Below are 15,902 nucleotides of genomic sequence, written 5' to 3'. Positions count from 1 at the left end.
GGAAAAGGAGTATGTCAAGGCTGTATATTGTCACCCTGCTTATTGAACTTATATGCAGAGTACATCATGCGAAATGTTGGGCTGGAAGAAGCACAAGCTGGAATCAAGATTGCTGGGAGAAATATCAATAACCTCAGATATGCAGATGATACCACCCTTATGGCAGAAAGTGAAGAAGAACTAAAGAGCCTCTTGATCAAAGTGAAAGAGGAGAGTGAAAAAGTTGGCTTAAAGCTCAAGATTCAGAAAACGAAGATCATGGCGTCTGGTCCCATCACTTCATGGCAAATAGATGGGGAAACAGTGTCAGACTTTATTCTTTTGGGCTCCAAAATCACTGCAGATGGTGACTGCAGTCATGAAATTAAGACGCTTGCTCCTTAGCAGGAAAGTTACGACCAACCTAGATAGCATATTAAAAAGCAGAGACGTTTCTTTGCCAACAAAGGTCCTTCTGGTCAAGGCTATAGTTTTTCCAGTAGTCATGTATGCACTGGAGAAGGCAATGGCACCCCACTCCAGTACTCTTGCCTGGAAAATCCCACAGACAGAGGAGCCTGGTAGGCTGCAGTCCATGGGGTCGCTGGGAGTCGGACATGACTGAGCAACTTCACTTTCATTTTCATGCATTGGAGAAGGAAATGGCAACCCACTCCAGTGTTCTTGCGTGGAGAATCCCGGGGACGGGGGAGCCTGGTGGGCTGCCGTCTATGGGGTCACACAGGGTCGGACACGACTGAAGGGACTTAGCAGCATGTATGCACATGAGAGTGGGACTATAAAGAAAGCTGAGCACAGAAGAATTGATGCTTTTGAACTGTGGTGTTGGAGAAGACTCTTGAGAATCCCTAGGACTGCAAGGAGATCCAGTCAGTCCATCCAAAGGGAGATCAGTCCTGAGTGTTCATTGGAAGGACTGATGTTGAAGCCGAAACTCCAATACTTTGGCCACCTGATGTGAAGAGCTGACTCATTTGAAAAGACCCTGATGCTGGGAGGGATTGAGGGTAAGAGGAGAAGGGGACGACAGAGGATGAGATGGCTGGATGGCATCACCGACTTGATGGACATGAGTTTGAGTAAACTCTGGGAGTTGGTGATGGACAGGGAGGCCTGGCGTGCTGTAGTCCATGGGGTCGCAAAGAGTTGGATGAGACTGAGCGACTGAACTGAACTGATGATGTATATTTTGTCGTGTGTATGGTGCAGTACAACATCGGCAGAAATTATAGTCTTTGCTCCTTAACATCGGCAGAAATTATAGTCTTTGCTCCCTCAAGCCTCAGCCAGATACCATGTGTGGTGTGATGGAAGCTTAAAGCTGAGAGTCTCTTATCAAAGCTTATATGTAAAGCTCTAATTCCTGGTAGTTTTCTACGTCCTGGTCTGTAGTTAGGGATATAAAATTTTTACTGTTTCCCAGTCTAACACATTATCACTTGAATTCTTGGATTCTGGTTTTATTATTTACCATTCTCTCACCTGACCCCATGTGTGTCACAGGAAGATTGAATGAGATCTAATAGACGTTTGCTAACTGCCTTCTGGGTTCCAGGCGGTGGTGGCAATATTTAGATGACGGATTTTAACTTTAGGTCCTTAGGGCGCAAGAGAAGGTTTCTAGCCTGTCACACGTGTTGTAGATTGGTAAATGCAATGGGTGGAATTCTTTCCTCCTATGAAAGTAGGTTTAGTGCTAATGTATTCTGACCTTAACCTTTAACTTCGCGTCTTCTCTCTGTTGGCAGGCACGCTCAGTCCCTGGCTGCCCTGCAGGCGTACTCTCACTGGCTAGCACAGTACTGCAGCGAGGCGCATCGGCAGAATACCCAGCAGTTCGTTTCGCTCATCTCCACCACCATGGATGCAATCACACCTCTCATCACCACCAAGGTCTTGAAGCAGCAAAGGCTGCATCTCTTCTCTAACTCCCCATCTGTCCTCCTCTTCATATACCCATTTATAACGCCACATAATATGAGACCCAGTTCTTGCCGCCGTGATAGAAGCATGCGCCATTTTATGTTCCTTTTCAGTTCTTGTCCATATAAATTCAAATATACCTATTCGTTCAGTTCTCTAAGTCTCCCATGAATACATGCTCATTGTCTAAAAGTAAAATACTATTCAAATGTATAGGCTAGAAAATTATGGTACTCTTTAATTCCTTCCTCCAAAACATCTTCCTTTCCAGGGTAAGCACTGTCAACCGTTGGTTGTATAGCCTTCAGACTTTTCCCGGTTCTCATATACATAAGTAAACGTTGGTAGACAGCTGGAGATACATTAATACCTTCTTTTGTGTAACAGTGTGCCTTGGAGACCTTTACATGTGTCAAACAAGTGCAGTGTGTGAAACTGACCAGTGCTGTTCTGTAGTCGGGGTGTGTGATAACTCTTCTTTTGATGGAAATTAGATCCTTGTATGTACATCCTTGGAGGATAGGTTCCTAGAAGTGTAATTGCTGGGTCTAAGGTTCTATCCATGTAAAATTTGATAGATTCTAAGCTGTCCTAAGGAAACCACCAAGTTATATTACTAAAGCAGACAGATACTTCTTTTCCTTTTTTCTTCTTTTTCTGGTAGTTTTACTCATACATGGCATTCTGTACCACTGTTAACAGAACAATGTGTTGTTTTCTGTAAATTTTTGTGGTGTTCATAATTGTACTTTGTAAATGAGTTACGATAATCCTGTGAGGGGGTTGTTTCAGAATTCACCTATCCATCGCTGATCTTTTAAATTGTGTCCATTTGTTAAGAGTTCATTACAGATAGTTTTGAAATGTGTGTACTCATGACTGTAGCTTTATCCTTTTAGGTAATTTGCTTAGAATAAGTGGGATTATAGGGTTCAAAGGTTAGGGATATTTTGTGGTTTTAGCAAATTATGTAATTTTTCTAAATTATTCTGCATACCACTGGCTCTTTGGTGTGCTGCTGGATTGCAGTCTTACTAGCATCTGGTCCTATTTTCAAGGCATTTTCGCTTTTGCTAGATTACTTGAAAGGGATGGAATGGTACTTAAACCAAGGGTTTGATTAGCCTGTTGAAGTGAAGGAAGTAGGCAAGCCTCGTGTGATTGATGAACTGCAGAATGGGGGGTTAAGAGAGAGCTCTGCTTGACTAGAGTAAGAAGAGTCAGATGAACAATCCCCAGTTGTGTGAATGATATGCCAAGGAGTTTGCCATGTGGTTTAAATGCTGACGGGGAGCCACTGTAGATTCATGAGCTGAGAAGTGACTGAGTTCAAAGATACTAGTGGCTGGGAACTAGAAAATTAGAGACGATGGTCTTGGCTTGAGGGCAGCAGCTATGGTTGTGGCAGGGAAGAGGAAACCTTGTTACTGGGCGTCATTATAGGAAAACTTCTTTGAGACAGAGTCTAGTTGATGTAATTTGGCATCAAGCCCCGTATTCAGCTCATGGCTGCCTCCTCAAGTTCTAATACCAGTCTCATAGAAGATGTTGTGAGCTGACATGTCTTCTTCCCTCCCCAGGTCCAAGACAAGTTGCTGCTATCTGCGTGCCACTTACTGGTCTCACTGGCCACCACTGTGCGACCTGTCTTCCTGATCAGCATCCCTGCAGTGCAGAAAGTATTCAACAGGATCACTGACGCCTCTGCCCAGCGACTTGTCGATAAGGTGAGGCCTCAGGGCTCCCCTGGGGTCCCCAGAGCCCTGTGGCTCAGGCTCAGAGAGGCTGAGGAAGAAGAATCTAACCTTTCATCTTGTACTTAGAGCTTACAGGCCCTGCCAGTGTATGTGGATTTCTTAAATGTATGACACTGATGCAGCCTCAGTGCTCTCTTGTTAAGACCTTCCTTCTCAACACAGTCCGCGTGCTGATTCAGACATAAAAAGTTCCCCCCAACAGGCCTGGTGATTATGGTGCTTTGAGAGCTGGCAGTTTGGCTGGAGCTGGGAGAGTCCTCTTTGTATTCTTTGTGGTTTAAAACAGTCTGCTTTTATTGTTAAATGTTTGTTTTCTTAGGGTTGAGACACTCCAGACAAGTGTATTCTACAGTCCTCTGGGAGGCTCAGGCTGGAAGTTTAAAGCAGTGAAATGGGGGCGGGGTCATAGGGGAGTCAAAGCAGTTACTTAAAAGTACCTGGACTGTGAATGTGTTGCTTCTGACTTGTCCCCAAGGGCACATTGAGCGTAAAAGACTCGACAGCAGTGTTCTGAGTAGCTTCTCGGCGGAGGGTATCCAGAGCGGGCAGCCGAGGGACAGGTTAGATTCAGCATCAGTGATTTCTCCCCCTCTTAACGCTTCAAGCAACGAATCAGAGGGGAAGTGCAGCAGTAAGAGTGATGATTGAGGTGGCCTTCAGATGTGCTGGGCCCAGATGTGGTGGTGTTTCTTCAGTTTTTCTCTCCTTCCTGGATTGTTCAAGTTGGACCCAAATTCCAGGCCCAGGTTTTAAGAAAGGAGCCCAAGGCCTGAGCTCAGCGTGTGTGGTCAGTGTCAAAGGTCACGTCAGGTGCAGCTGCTCTGCTGTCCACGTTGGTCTTGAACTTCTGCTGGATGGATACCCTCGGGTCTCTTCCAGGCTCAGGTGTTGGTGTGCCGAGCCCTCTCGAACATCCTGCTGCTTCCGTGGCCAAACCTCCCAGAGAATGAGCAGCAGTGGCCCGTGCGCTCCATGAACCATGCCAGCCTCATCTCTGCGCTGTCCCGGGATTATCGCAATCTGAAGCCCAATGCTGTCACCCCACAGAGGAAAATGCCCCTGGATGACAGTAAGTGGCCGCAAGGCAGGGGCAGCCTGGGGAGATAGGTAGAGCTGGCATCATTCTTCCTTTGTAGCAGATGGGCTTTGCATCTGGGGCTCATGGGTAAATTTATCTGCCCACCGTCACCCAGCTGCTCAGCCACAGAGTTGACTGAGGTAGAACCGTGCTTATCTGTGGAATTCAGTGAACATGTCACGTGGACCTATTCCCTGAATGCAGGGTGCATGTCAACAATAAGAAATACATCCATTTGAAGACCCTCTTTGATGGTGACTTCTGTGGGTAAAAACCCTTCAGTGATTATTGATCCATCTTGGGTACTTGTGTAAACAGTCAAAGCAGTTGACTTCTCCACACTGGGAAACAGGAAACTTATCTTTTGACTGTTTTTAACCTTTCTCAAAATAAAAATGTTTTAGAGGCTTTGAAAGAGCTTGGTATCTTCAAAAGTGATGGAGCTTGGTATTTTCAAGTTTAGTTGTTTATATTAAAGAAGGGAGAAAAAGAGAATTCAGTTGTTCAAGTAGAAGGCATCAGATTTCTCTGAACAATCTTCCTGAAATAACAAATATTACAGAAATAGTTTGAAAATTGTCTCTTTTCACAGTGAGAAAGTAATAGAACATTATTGGATGATGTCAACAAAAATGCTTTGTGACAGTAATACATACTCAACGTTCTTTTTAAAGTACGTTACTTTTACAATTAAGAATATTAACACAAGCTCATTATACAAAAACACTAGAATGATATACAGATGGAAAAGGGAATTCTTAAATCTCATCGTTTTTAGTATTTTGGAAAGTAACCTTTTAACTATTTTGTCATTGTCAGCTTTGGTGATAGTCAATTCTTTTACCAGCAAAAGCAGGTTTATTCAGGAATAGCCAGAGGAATTGCAGTTCTCAGGTTATGAGGACCATGGCAGACCATAGGCAGATTCAAAGAGCTAGGAAGGGGCACTTGCTTTTTTAGGGCAAAGGGAGGGGTTGAGAGGGTCTGTAATAACCAGAGTCCACTGAAAGAAGCTGGGAGTCCAAAATATGAAGGCTTCTCATTGGTTGGGCTGTTAACAGTCTCTGATTAGCTGCATTGTCTTCAGGAAGAAGAGTAGTTTTCTTCTTCCTGCTGGATGAAGTGGGTAACACCTACCTGTTGGGAGTAATTGACAAGCATGGAGGGGCATAATAGCTCCCCCTGCAGGCTTGTCTTGACTCTTGTTGTCAGTTCAGTTCAGTCATGCTCAGTCGTGTCCGACTCTGTGACCACATGGACTGCAGCATGCCAGGCCTCCCTGTCCATCTCCAACTCCCGGAGTTTACCCAAACTCACGTCTGTTGAGTTGGTGATGCCATCCAACCATCTCATCCTCTGTTGTCCCCTTCTCCTGCCCTCAATCTTTCCCAGCATCAGGGTCTTTTCAAATGAGTCAGCTCTTCGCATCAGGTGGCCAAAGTATTGGAGTTTCAGCTTCAACATCAGTCCTTCCAATGAACACTCAGGACTGATCTCCCTTAGGATGGACTGGTTGGATCTCCTTGCAGTCCAAGGGACTCTCAAGAGTCTTCTCCAACACCACAGTTCAAAAAGCATCAATTCTTTGGTGCTCAGCTTTCTTTATAGTCCAAATCTCATGTGCACACATGACCACTGGAAAAACCATAGCCTTGACTAGATGGACCTTTGTCGGCAAAGAAATGTCTCTGCTTTTTAATATGCTTTCTAGGTTGGTCATAGCTTTCCTGCCAAGGAGCAAACGTCTTTTAATTTCATGGCTGCAGTCACCATCTGCAGTGATTTTGGAGCCCCCCGAAATAAAGTCTGATACTGTTTCCACTGTTTCCCCATGTGTTTACCCATCTATTTGCCATGAAGTGATGGGACTGGATGCCATGATCTTCGTTTTCTGAATGTTGAGCTTTAAGCCAACTTTTTCACTCTCCTCTTTCACTTTCATCAAGAGGCTTTTTAGTTCCTCTTCACTTTCTGCCATAAGGGTGGTGTCATCCGCATATCTGAGGTTATTGATATTTCTCCCGGCAGTCTTGATTCCAGCTTGTGCTTCTTCCAGTCCAGCGTTCCTCATGATGTACTCTGCATATAAGTTAAATAAGCAGGGTGACAATATACAGCCTTGACGATAACAGTAATTATATACATTTTCAGCCCCAAGAGACCAAGGTTTGAGCAGGCAGTTGATTAACACGGCGGCAGTAGGTGTGCTCAGCAGGTGCTTGTGTGGGTATCAGGCTGGAGTCATACTGGGAGGTGAAGGGGAGGGTTCAATCTGCGTGTGTCCATTCCCACCTGTGCCCTTACGACCCTCACATCCTCACTAGTCTGTTCACCATCTTAAAGTCTCAAGTCCAAGACACCAAACCCGAGGGATATTTCATCTTCTCTGTGGACATGTTTCATGTGATAAGAGGCAGAATAGAGGCAAAACACTGAACAGGCCGGCTGGCAGGCAGTTAGAGTCCTGACAGTCAAAAGGGAACAAAAGAGAAAGAAGATGCGGAGAGATCCAGACAGAGATTGAGAACGCAGTCAGGAGAGGCTTCTGTGTGACTGTCCTTCAGAGAAAGACCTTTGCAGATTTCCTCCCCTTCTCGGTGTTCCCTCTTACTCTGCTTTTCTCCTCAGACAAGTCATAACCTGCTGCTCACTCTTGGTTTGCAGCCAAAGTGATCATCCACCAGACACTTAGTGTCTTAGAAGACATTGTGGAGAATATCTCTGGGGAATCCACCAAGTCCCGACAGATCTGCTATCAGTCGTTGCAGGAATCCGTTCAGGTCTCCCTGGCCCTCTTTCCAGCTTTCATCCATCAGTCAGGTAGGAGCTGGCTGCAGGCCCCGCTGCTGGGTGGTACTGACAGGGCCCAGAGTCCTGCCTAGCTCTGTAGGGTAGGCTGAGTCGGTCGGCTGCGCAGACTAGAGGCGAGGGCTGAGGGCGGTGATGTCATGAGGTGCTGAGTCACTTGGGAACACATCAGTGGATGGGGCGTTATTCCAGGGCCGACATAGAACTTTTTCTGGGAGTTCCACTTACTTATTACATGGCAAGGTGGGTTTTGCTGAGATGCTAACCCTCCCTGCACTCTTGTCACCATCGCTCAGAGCAGCTCTCTCTGGGTCTCTGGGTGTGCTGGCCTGGCTCTCCTGAGCAGTGACCGTGGTCCTGTCAGTCTGTGAGAGAAATGTCAGGGCTTCTCAGTCAGCAGATCCTCACTAATTGCTCCCGAGTGTATGTGGTTGAAGCCAGAACATACTGTACAGATTTTTGAGATCTGGAAGTGCAGCCACACTAAATGTAACCAATATTTTTGGCAGTTCGTCCCTTTAATGGCCCAGGGGCATGCAGTCAGAAGTACACCATTATCCACTTTCAGCCACTTGACCCTGGACCCAACTGCAGAGAAAAGTGGCTGAAGCCTTCAGGTGCTGACACAGTTCAGTAGAGCATCCGCGAGCACGAGATGACCCAGCCACAGTGAGCGCTCTGCACAGCGCTGGATGCTGGGCAGTGAGGGTGGCTTCAAGATGCCCTTCATTTCCTACCATGAGCCGTTGGGTGGAGTTGTCTACATTAGGGCTGTTTTCTCAGCATGTCCTCAATCATTTTCCACTTTCTATCATTGGCTCTGATGGTCCTGGCTAAATTTTTTCCAGCAGGAAGCCTTAGAGCAAGAGAGGATAGTGCAGATTGTGGGAGGAAGTGTGTCTAGCCAGGGGCCGCTCTTGATGTGCCTCTGATCACTCGCTTTGTCCCTTTATTTAGATGTGACTGATGAGATGCTGAGCTTCTTCCTTACTCTGTTTCGAGGCCTTAGAGTCCAGATGGGTGTGCCTTTCACTGAGCAGATCATACAGACTTTCCTCAATATGTTTACCAGGTAACTGCTGACCTGCTCGCTATCTGTGGTTTTTAGGCTCCACATGAGAAGTGGTGTGACCTGGCCACTAAGCATGGGCCTTTTTGCTCCCTTTCTTCTGTTGCCACGTGCTGCTCCCAGAGAACCATTTCCTTGGCTATGGTGTGCTTTCTCTTGTCTTCAGAGAACAGTTGGCTGAGAGCATCCTCCACGAAGGCAGTACTGGCTGCCGGGTGGTCGAGAAGTTCCTGAAGATCCTGCAGGTGGTGGTCCAGGAACCCGGCCAGGTGTTCAAGCCCTTTCTCCCTAGCATCATCGCCCTGTGCATGGAGCAGGTGTATCCCATCATTGCCGAGGTACGAGGGGCTGGGTGGTCTCCCGTGCTGCCTGTGACTGGGGAAGGAATGAGATATTGAGGAAAAGTGTTGTGTTTTAAAGCGAATTTATTAGGTATTTTATTTTTCTCATAAGATAATATTTCTGAGAATGCTACTAGCTTGGTACACTGGTTGATTTAATTAGAACTAATCTAGTCTAAGCATAGCAGGTTCATTGTCACAAGGTGGCTTGGTTGGTAAGATCAGCCTCCCATGGGAAACGGTCTATAACTTGAGGTGAATATGTGGTTTTCTCCAGCAGATGTAACAAACATTATAATGACAAAATTTTGTAATACTTTCCTATTAAGAACTTTCGTAATCTCAAGCATACAAAACAAGTTCCTAGAGCCATTCAAGGTTTTCATCATTAGAAAGCTCCTTGTCCTTCTTAGAAAACAGCCATCAGCATGACCGAATTCAGAATCAGTATATTTTTACTAAAGTTTTCTATGATAGTTTCGTAAACAAGGGCTGTCCTTTCTAACTGCCCAAGCTCAGGCATAAGTCACTCCAGTTGCTTTGTGTCCTTAAACACATCTTGGCCCTCTGAGTGTTCTGTCATGGAAGCTGGTGCCCCCTGGTCTTGATTTCAGTCAAGGCTGGATTAAATAGATCTGGGCCTTATAATGTTGACTTCTGCCAAGACACATGGAATAATGTGACCTGTCATGATCTTCCACGACTTGGAGATTTTTGGATAAATTAGAAAATTATTGCTGAGCCTGCCTCCCTCTCCTCCTCCTCCTGCTGGTGAAAGAGGAGACAGACTCAGAGAGCAGGTAGCACCAGAAGCTGCCTCCACCGTGAGGTGCCACCTCCACCTGGAGGCCCTCTCATGCTGCTTTCGGTGGTTTCTAAGTGCTTTTTAAACTCCTTTTCTATAGAGGGCAGAACCTCTGTTAAGCCTTCTCATCTGTCTCTATCCTCAGAGGTTGCATAAGACCAGTAGGTGAGCCCGGACACTGTTTTAAAAAAATTCTGGCAAAGGAACATGACAGATCAGATCAACTGCTTTCTAAACAGGAAATCCATAGTCCTAATTGTTTTTCCACTTAGGAACCTTTTTTCCTAGCTTGAAAAGCTGTGAGTGCTTCCATCAGAAAAAGGGCCCCTTGGCACTGACCCAGGCATTGTGTGTCTCAGCTCTGGCCCTGTCTTGGCCTAAGTGCTGCTCGTTTGAACTGCAGGCCTGTGGGGGGCTAAATGGGATGAGAGCGAACTCCTTGTTTGAACTGCTGGCCCACAGTGGGCTGGACAGGATGAGAGCCATGTGGAAGGGGGCATGCTGCTGACTGTCAGCAGGCATTTCTCAGACCTCTTCCCTGCGCTGGGACCAGGCTGTGGGTGGCTCCTGAGCTTCGGGAAGGAAAGGTGCGAGGGTCTGTATGTGCCTCCACAGCGCCCCTCCCCTGATGTGAAGGCAGAGCTGTTTGAGCTCCTTTTCCGGACGCTCCATCACAACTGGAGGTACTTCTTCAAGTCCACCATCCTGGCCAGTGTGCAGAGGGGCATGGCTGAGGAGCAGATGGAGAACCAACCGCAGTTCAGTGCCATCATGCAGGTAACCTGGAGAGCTGGTGAGGCTGCGTGGAATCCACGGACAGGCAGGCCCCATTCCGGACGCCAGTGCGTCTGTTGGCCGACTGTCCCTCGCTTTGCTTCTCCGGCTCACGGTCCCACTTCCTCTAACGTGGCTGCTGCAGCGGGTGCCACAGAGTGGTGTTTTGAAGCCTCGTGGTCTTGGATCTGAAGCTCAACTCTTGCTCTATACCTGTGATGTTAGTTAACTTCCTGGAGCCTTGGTCTCTCCATGAAGTAGGGGTAACAGTGCCTGATTCACGGCTTTGTTGTGGGTTACACGAGAGCATACATTGTGTTCCTGGCCCCGGGAGTGCTGGGTCCACATGAGCTCCCTCTGCCTTGCAGTGGAGTTAGCCCATGTGTAGGCAGCCCCCTGCGTCGGGTACACCTGGGCCTCCTCACCCGCAGCACTGTGGTAGTTGATCCTGCGTTTTTCAAAGATGATTCTGGCTTGTGTGACTTGGGAGAAGCCCTGCCCTGGGAGTCAGTCTCCCTTTCCGATTAGGTGTGATGGTTGTGAGCCCTGGGGGCCGAGCACACAGAGGGTGGCCAGCTGCTCCCTGATTGCTTTCAGGCACGCTCCTTGTTCTGCACCCAGCTGTACAACTTTTTTATTCTAAGTCTTGGTCAAAGTAGAGGGTTATTTTTATTTCCTGGCTTTTCAGTGCTAGTTTTTCCTCACAGAGAAGCCAAAGGGGTTTCTACTGTTCTTCACTTTAGCTCCCCTCCAACACACACATGCGTGAGACACACTCCTGGTGTGGAAGAGCAATTGTTGCACCCCTGGTCTCGGCAGTTATTTTGCTGTTCTTCCATCTCCGACACCCCGTGGCCGGCCTGGGTTTGGAATATTCAGGTGCCTTCTCCCCTCCCCTCCTACCTCCTTCTTCAACTCCGTGCTTGCTTTCAAGATGCGTTTGGTAGACAGATGGCTAGTCCTCCACTCAGGACTGGTAACAGCCACTTTGGGAAACAGCTTCACAGTTTGGCAGTTTCTTACAAAGTTAAACATGTAGTTACTCCATGATCTAGCGATCTCACCTCTAAATTTTTTACCTAAGGTAAATGAAGACATGTATTCCCACAGACTATACAGAGATGTTATAGCAGCTTTTTTCCTAATTGCCAAAAGCTGGAAACAATCCAAATATCCATCAGGCGGTGACTAGACAGACTGTTGACCCCTGCGCCTCAGCAGTGAAAAGGCACTGTTCTCATTGCCGCAGCAGTGCCGTGGCCTCCCAGTACGAAGAAACCAGCTCCAAAGGGCTGCTTTGGAAACACTGCTGATTCCATCCCACCATATGACACATGTTTTGGAAAAAGCAAATCTAGAGGAACAGGGTGAGCAGTGGTTGCCTAGGGGTAGAGGGAGAGGAAAGCCATGAAATTAAAAGACACTTGCTCCTTGGAAGGAAAGCTGTGACAAATCTAGACAATGGATTAAGAGACATTAAAAGACATCACTCTGCTGACAAAGGTCCGTATAATCAAAGCCATGGTTTTTCCAGTAGTCATGTATGGATGTGAGAGTTAAACCATAAAGAAGGCTGAGAGCCAAAGAATTCATGCTTTTGAATTGTAGTCATGGAGAAGACTCTTGAGAGTCCCTTGGACTGTAAGGAGATCAAACCAGCCAATCCTAAAGGAAATCAGTACTGAATATTCATTGGAAGGACTGATGCTGAAGCTGAAGTTCCCAATACTTTGGCCACCTGACCTGAAGAGTCGACACGTTGGAAAAGACCTTGTTGCTGGGAAAGATTGAAGGCGGGAGGAGAAGGGGGCAGCAGAGGAAATGATGGTTAGATGGTATCGCTGACTCAACAGACATGAATTTGCGCATACTCTGAGAGGTTGTGGAGGACAGGGAAGCCTGGCATGCTGCAGTCCATGCGGTCGCAAAGAGTCAGACACGACTGAGTGAACAACAGCGATAGCAAGGGGGCGAGGACTGGCCACAGCGGGGGCGTGAGGGGCTTTCTGAGGCGAGGGAATCTTTGTTATCGATGATCGTGGTGGCTAGATGCCTCTGTGTGCTGCTTAGAACCGCACGATGGTGACCATCAAGGGGTGAATTTTACTGTTACACTTCAGTAAACACGATTAAAAAATAAAACCATTGGATGTCGTGAAGGTTTCATCACGGCGCAAGGATTATAAGACCCCCTTCTTATAGTTTAGGAGCCCAGGGACAGAATGATGAAGCTGTCAGCTGGCCTGTTGTGGGGTGTGTCCTGCCCACCAATGGGTTTGCGTTTCATTGGCCTACCCTGCTCCTCCTCAGTCAGACTTTTTAAATAATTTTTGTTTATTGTCATCTTTGGCTGTGCTGGGTCTTCACTGCTGTGTGAGGGCTTTTCTCTAGCTCTCTAGTGGCGAGCGGGGACTACTCTCTAGTTGCGGTACACAGGCTGCTTCTCGCCGTGGCTTCTTACTGCGGAGCACAGGCTCTAGGGCGTGCGGGCTTCAGTAGTTGTGTTTCCCAGGCTCTAGGGTACAGGCTCAGTAGTTGTGGCCCGTGATGGGCTCAGTCACTCAGTGGCCTATGATCTGGGATGGAACCTATGTCTCCTGCATTGGCAGACGGATTCATTACCACTGAACCCCCAGGAAAGCCCCCTCCTCAGTCACTTCCTGTTGGAGCAGGGCTCTTTGTACTTGGAGTGGGGAGGGTGAATGAGTAAGGGAATTCCACAGCCCAGATCCTGCAAAGCAGTTTAAAGATGAGCTATTGCTTAACCCCAAGGCAGAGGCAGCCGGTTGTGTAGGAGCTTCAAGGATTTGTGGTTTATAAGACCTGGGATGGCTTACGGGTGAGTGGTTGGCATGAGCCGGTGGTGGGCAGCCTTTGGTATCTGCTGCGATGGCTGAGGTATTTGCCTTGAGGTGTTAGCTTCTCCCTCCAAAGACAGACCCTGTGAAGGGGGTTAGAGGTTTATTACAAAAGGGTCAAGATGCAACCAATAAGTGAGGCCCAGTGGGGAGTTCTTGGGAGCCCAGACTGCACAGGAGCATTCCAAAGATCTGGCCAGACGGGCCAGGAGAGCGAGGCAGTAGGCGCCCTCACCCTGTGTTGACACGGGGAGCCGCCAGCGAGTGTCAGGTCTCTGGGTGTAGGGAGGTGCCCTGGAAGGGCTGGATCTAAGGGTGTGTAAAGGTCGCTAATAAAACGGTGGTCTGTCTTCTAGGCTTTTGGACAGTCCTTTCTCCAGCCCGATATCCACCTATTTAAACAAAACCTCTTTTACTTGGAGACTCTCAACACCAAGCAGAAGCTGTACCACAAGGTGAGTGCCCCACCAGCTCTCAGATAAAGGCTTCATCGTCGGGGGTGTCATGGGCCCAGGCCTGGACGCCCCCCCACCCCGCCCGGTCAGTGGCTGTGGAGCCTGCCGGCCTGCCGCTCACCCCGCTCTTCCGTCTGTCTGTCTGTAGAAGATCTTCCGGAGCGCCATGCTTTTCCAGTTCGTGAACGTGCTGCTCCAGGTCCTGGTGTGCAGGTCCCACGACCTCCTGCAGGAGGACATCGGCATCGCCATCTACAACATGGCCTCCGTGGACTTCGATGGCTTCTTCACGGCCTTCCTCCCGGAGTTCCTCACCAGCTGCGACGGTGTGGATGCCAACCAGAAAAACGTGCTGGGGCGCAATTTTAAGATGGATCGGGTGAGGAGAGGGAGGCCCGGCTGAAGGGAGGAGGGCAGGCGTGGGCGCTCAGGCCCGGCGCCCGTTCCCAGAGGCGGAGCAGGCTGCCCTGGGCGTGCTCCGCTGTAGCTTGTGCAGCTTCTGGGGGACTTGGTGCTGTGACCGGACTGAGGGGCATGCGCTGTCCCTCGGGGTGGCCTCTGTGGCGAGTATATTCTTTGTCTCCGCTGCTCAGCCCCCAGTCCCTGTTCTGGCCCCAGCCATCCACCTGGTTTGTCTCAGCTTCTTTGCACCCTGTCGAGCCCACCTCTGAGTAGGGCCCAGCTCTTGTTTCCTCTGGGTTGTGAGCTGGCACAGCCCGGACTTGTGACAGACCGAGAAGATTGGTGCTTGGGAGGGAGCCCAGGGTTAGAGGTGGGGCCTTGGGCTCCTCTCAGACGCCAAGCGCAGCGGGGCTGACCTGCTGCTGGGGCCTGGGAGGAGCCTCCTGGCGTTCACGCTCTTCCCCACGCTGTTTCCCCGGAGGCGGTCAGGTGGGCCGGGCGGCCCCTCAGGTGGGAGAGGTGGTGAGGTCTCTGGAGTGTGGGAAACCGTCCTGGTGTGTCTGGGTCCCATGGTGCCAGCCTCTTCTGCCCTGGGGCCTCCTTGCTGGGCCCTCACCTGCCCTCCTCCTTCCTGTTTCCCCTGTCAAGTCTTCGCTGCTCGCCTGCCAGGAGCTCTTCCAGGACCTTTATGTGTCCAATAATTTTTTGTCTTCCGCCTCCTCACACTTGACGCAGTGACACCTGCTCCTTCTCCTGTGTCCTCAGGTGTTGCTGACCTGACCCTGTCCACCTTCCTCTTCAGGGTCACGTGTTGCTCTTGCTGGGGGAAACTCCACATGCTCCTTGCTCGTCTCCTCTGTGATACGTGGCAGGATCATTCTTTGTTAGACTTAGCTCCTGTTTTCCCTTGTCTTGGAGTCTTTCTCTCCCTGGGATTGATCTTGTTTTCTCCTGAGCTTCTTGAAGTTCACTTCAGCTAGTTGGGTATTTCTGTCATCCTTGTCTTGGAGGCCCTAATGTTCAGTGATTGGTTTCTAATGGTGTCATTGTTAGGTCAACTTCTGGATTTAAGACAGTGGCTTTCAAATCTCAGTATGCATCAAGCACCTGGGGTGCTTTTGCAGCAGTACTCCTGTGTTTCACTCAAGAAATTTGAACTTGGCATTCAGGAGCCATTGATTTTAAAAACATCCCTGGGTTTGTTTTCACGAGGATGAAATAAGTAGTCAGTGCCTCCATTCATTCATCCACCATGTAGTTGAAGCTGGCTGCGTCTCAGGCCCTGTGCCAGGGTTTCTGGAAGCGCCACTCACCCTGCCTCCAGGCATCTTGCTGGGAAGACAGGCAACAGTGCCCTCTGTGGACCTCGCTGAGCCAAGCACCCTGTGTGCTTGACTTTAAAAAAAGAAAAAATTATTTATTGATGTTTGGCTGGGCTGGGTCTGTGTTGCTGCTCGGGATTCTCTAGTTTTAGAGAGTGACGGCTGCTCTCCAGCTGTGGTGCACAGGCTTCTCGCCGTGGTGGCTCCTCTTGTTCTGGAGCACCGACTGAGACGCACAGGCTTCAGTAAGCGTGGCTCACTGGCTGGAGAGCCCAGGGCAGGAGGTGGGGGACATGGGGTTAGTTGCTCC

At 48.8% G+C, this 15,902-nt stretch overlaps 1 protein-coding gene across 2 annotated transcripts in view; it reads left to right on the top strand.

The window, feature by feature from the left end:
- XPO6 (exportin 6) overlaps window positions 1-15,902 on the top strand; it is a 107,038-nt gene that overhangs the window by 89,209 nt on the left and 1,927 nt on the right. For both annotated transcript variants that reach the window (XM_010837243.1, XM_010837242.1), the window contains exons 15-23: window positions 1,749-1,893; window positions 3,504-3,650; window positions 4,560-4,749; window positions 7,423-7,578; window positions 8,524-8,638; window positions 8,802-8,973; window positions 10,397-10,558; window positions 13,770-13,868; window positions 14,017-14,247. In XM_010837243.1, the coding sequence (XP_010835545.1) occupies window positions 1,749-1,893; window positions 3,504-3,650; window positions 4,560-4,749; window positions 7,423-7,578; window positions 8,524-8,638; window positions 8,802-8,973; window positions 10,397-10,558; window positions 13,770-13,868; window positions 14,017-14,247 (1,417 nt within the window). The remainder of the gene's footprint in view (window positions 1-1,748; window positions 1,894-3,503; window positions 3,651-4,559; window positions 4,750-7,422; window positions 7,579-8,523; window positions 8,639-8,801; window positions 8,974-10,396; window positions 10,559-13,769; window positions 13,869-14,016; window positions 14,248-15,902) is intronic.

Source organism: Bison bison, unplaced genomic scaffold, assembly GCF_000754665.1.
Source record: "Bison bison bison isolate TAMUID 2011002044 unplaced genomic scaffold, Bison_UMD1.0 scf7180017864072, whole genome shotgun sequence".
Taxonomy (NCBI): domain Eukaryota; kingdom Metazoa; phylum Chordata; class Mammalia; order Artiodactyla; family Bovidae; genus Bison; species Bison bison.
Note: the sequence above shows the minus strand (reverse complement) of the source record. Positions and strands in the feature narration are given on the sequence as shown.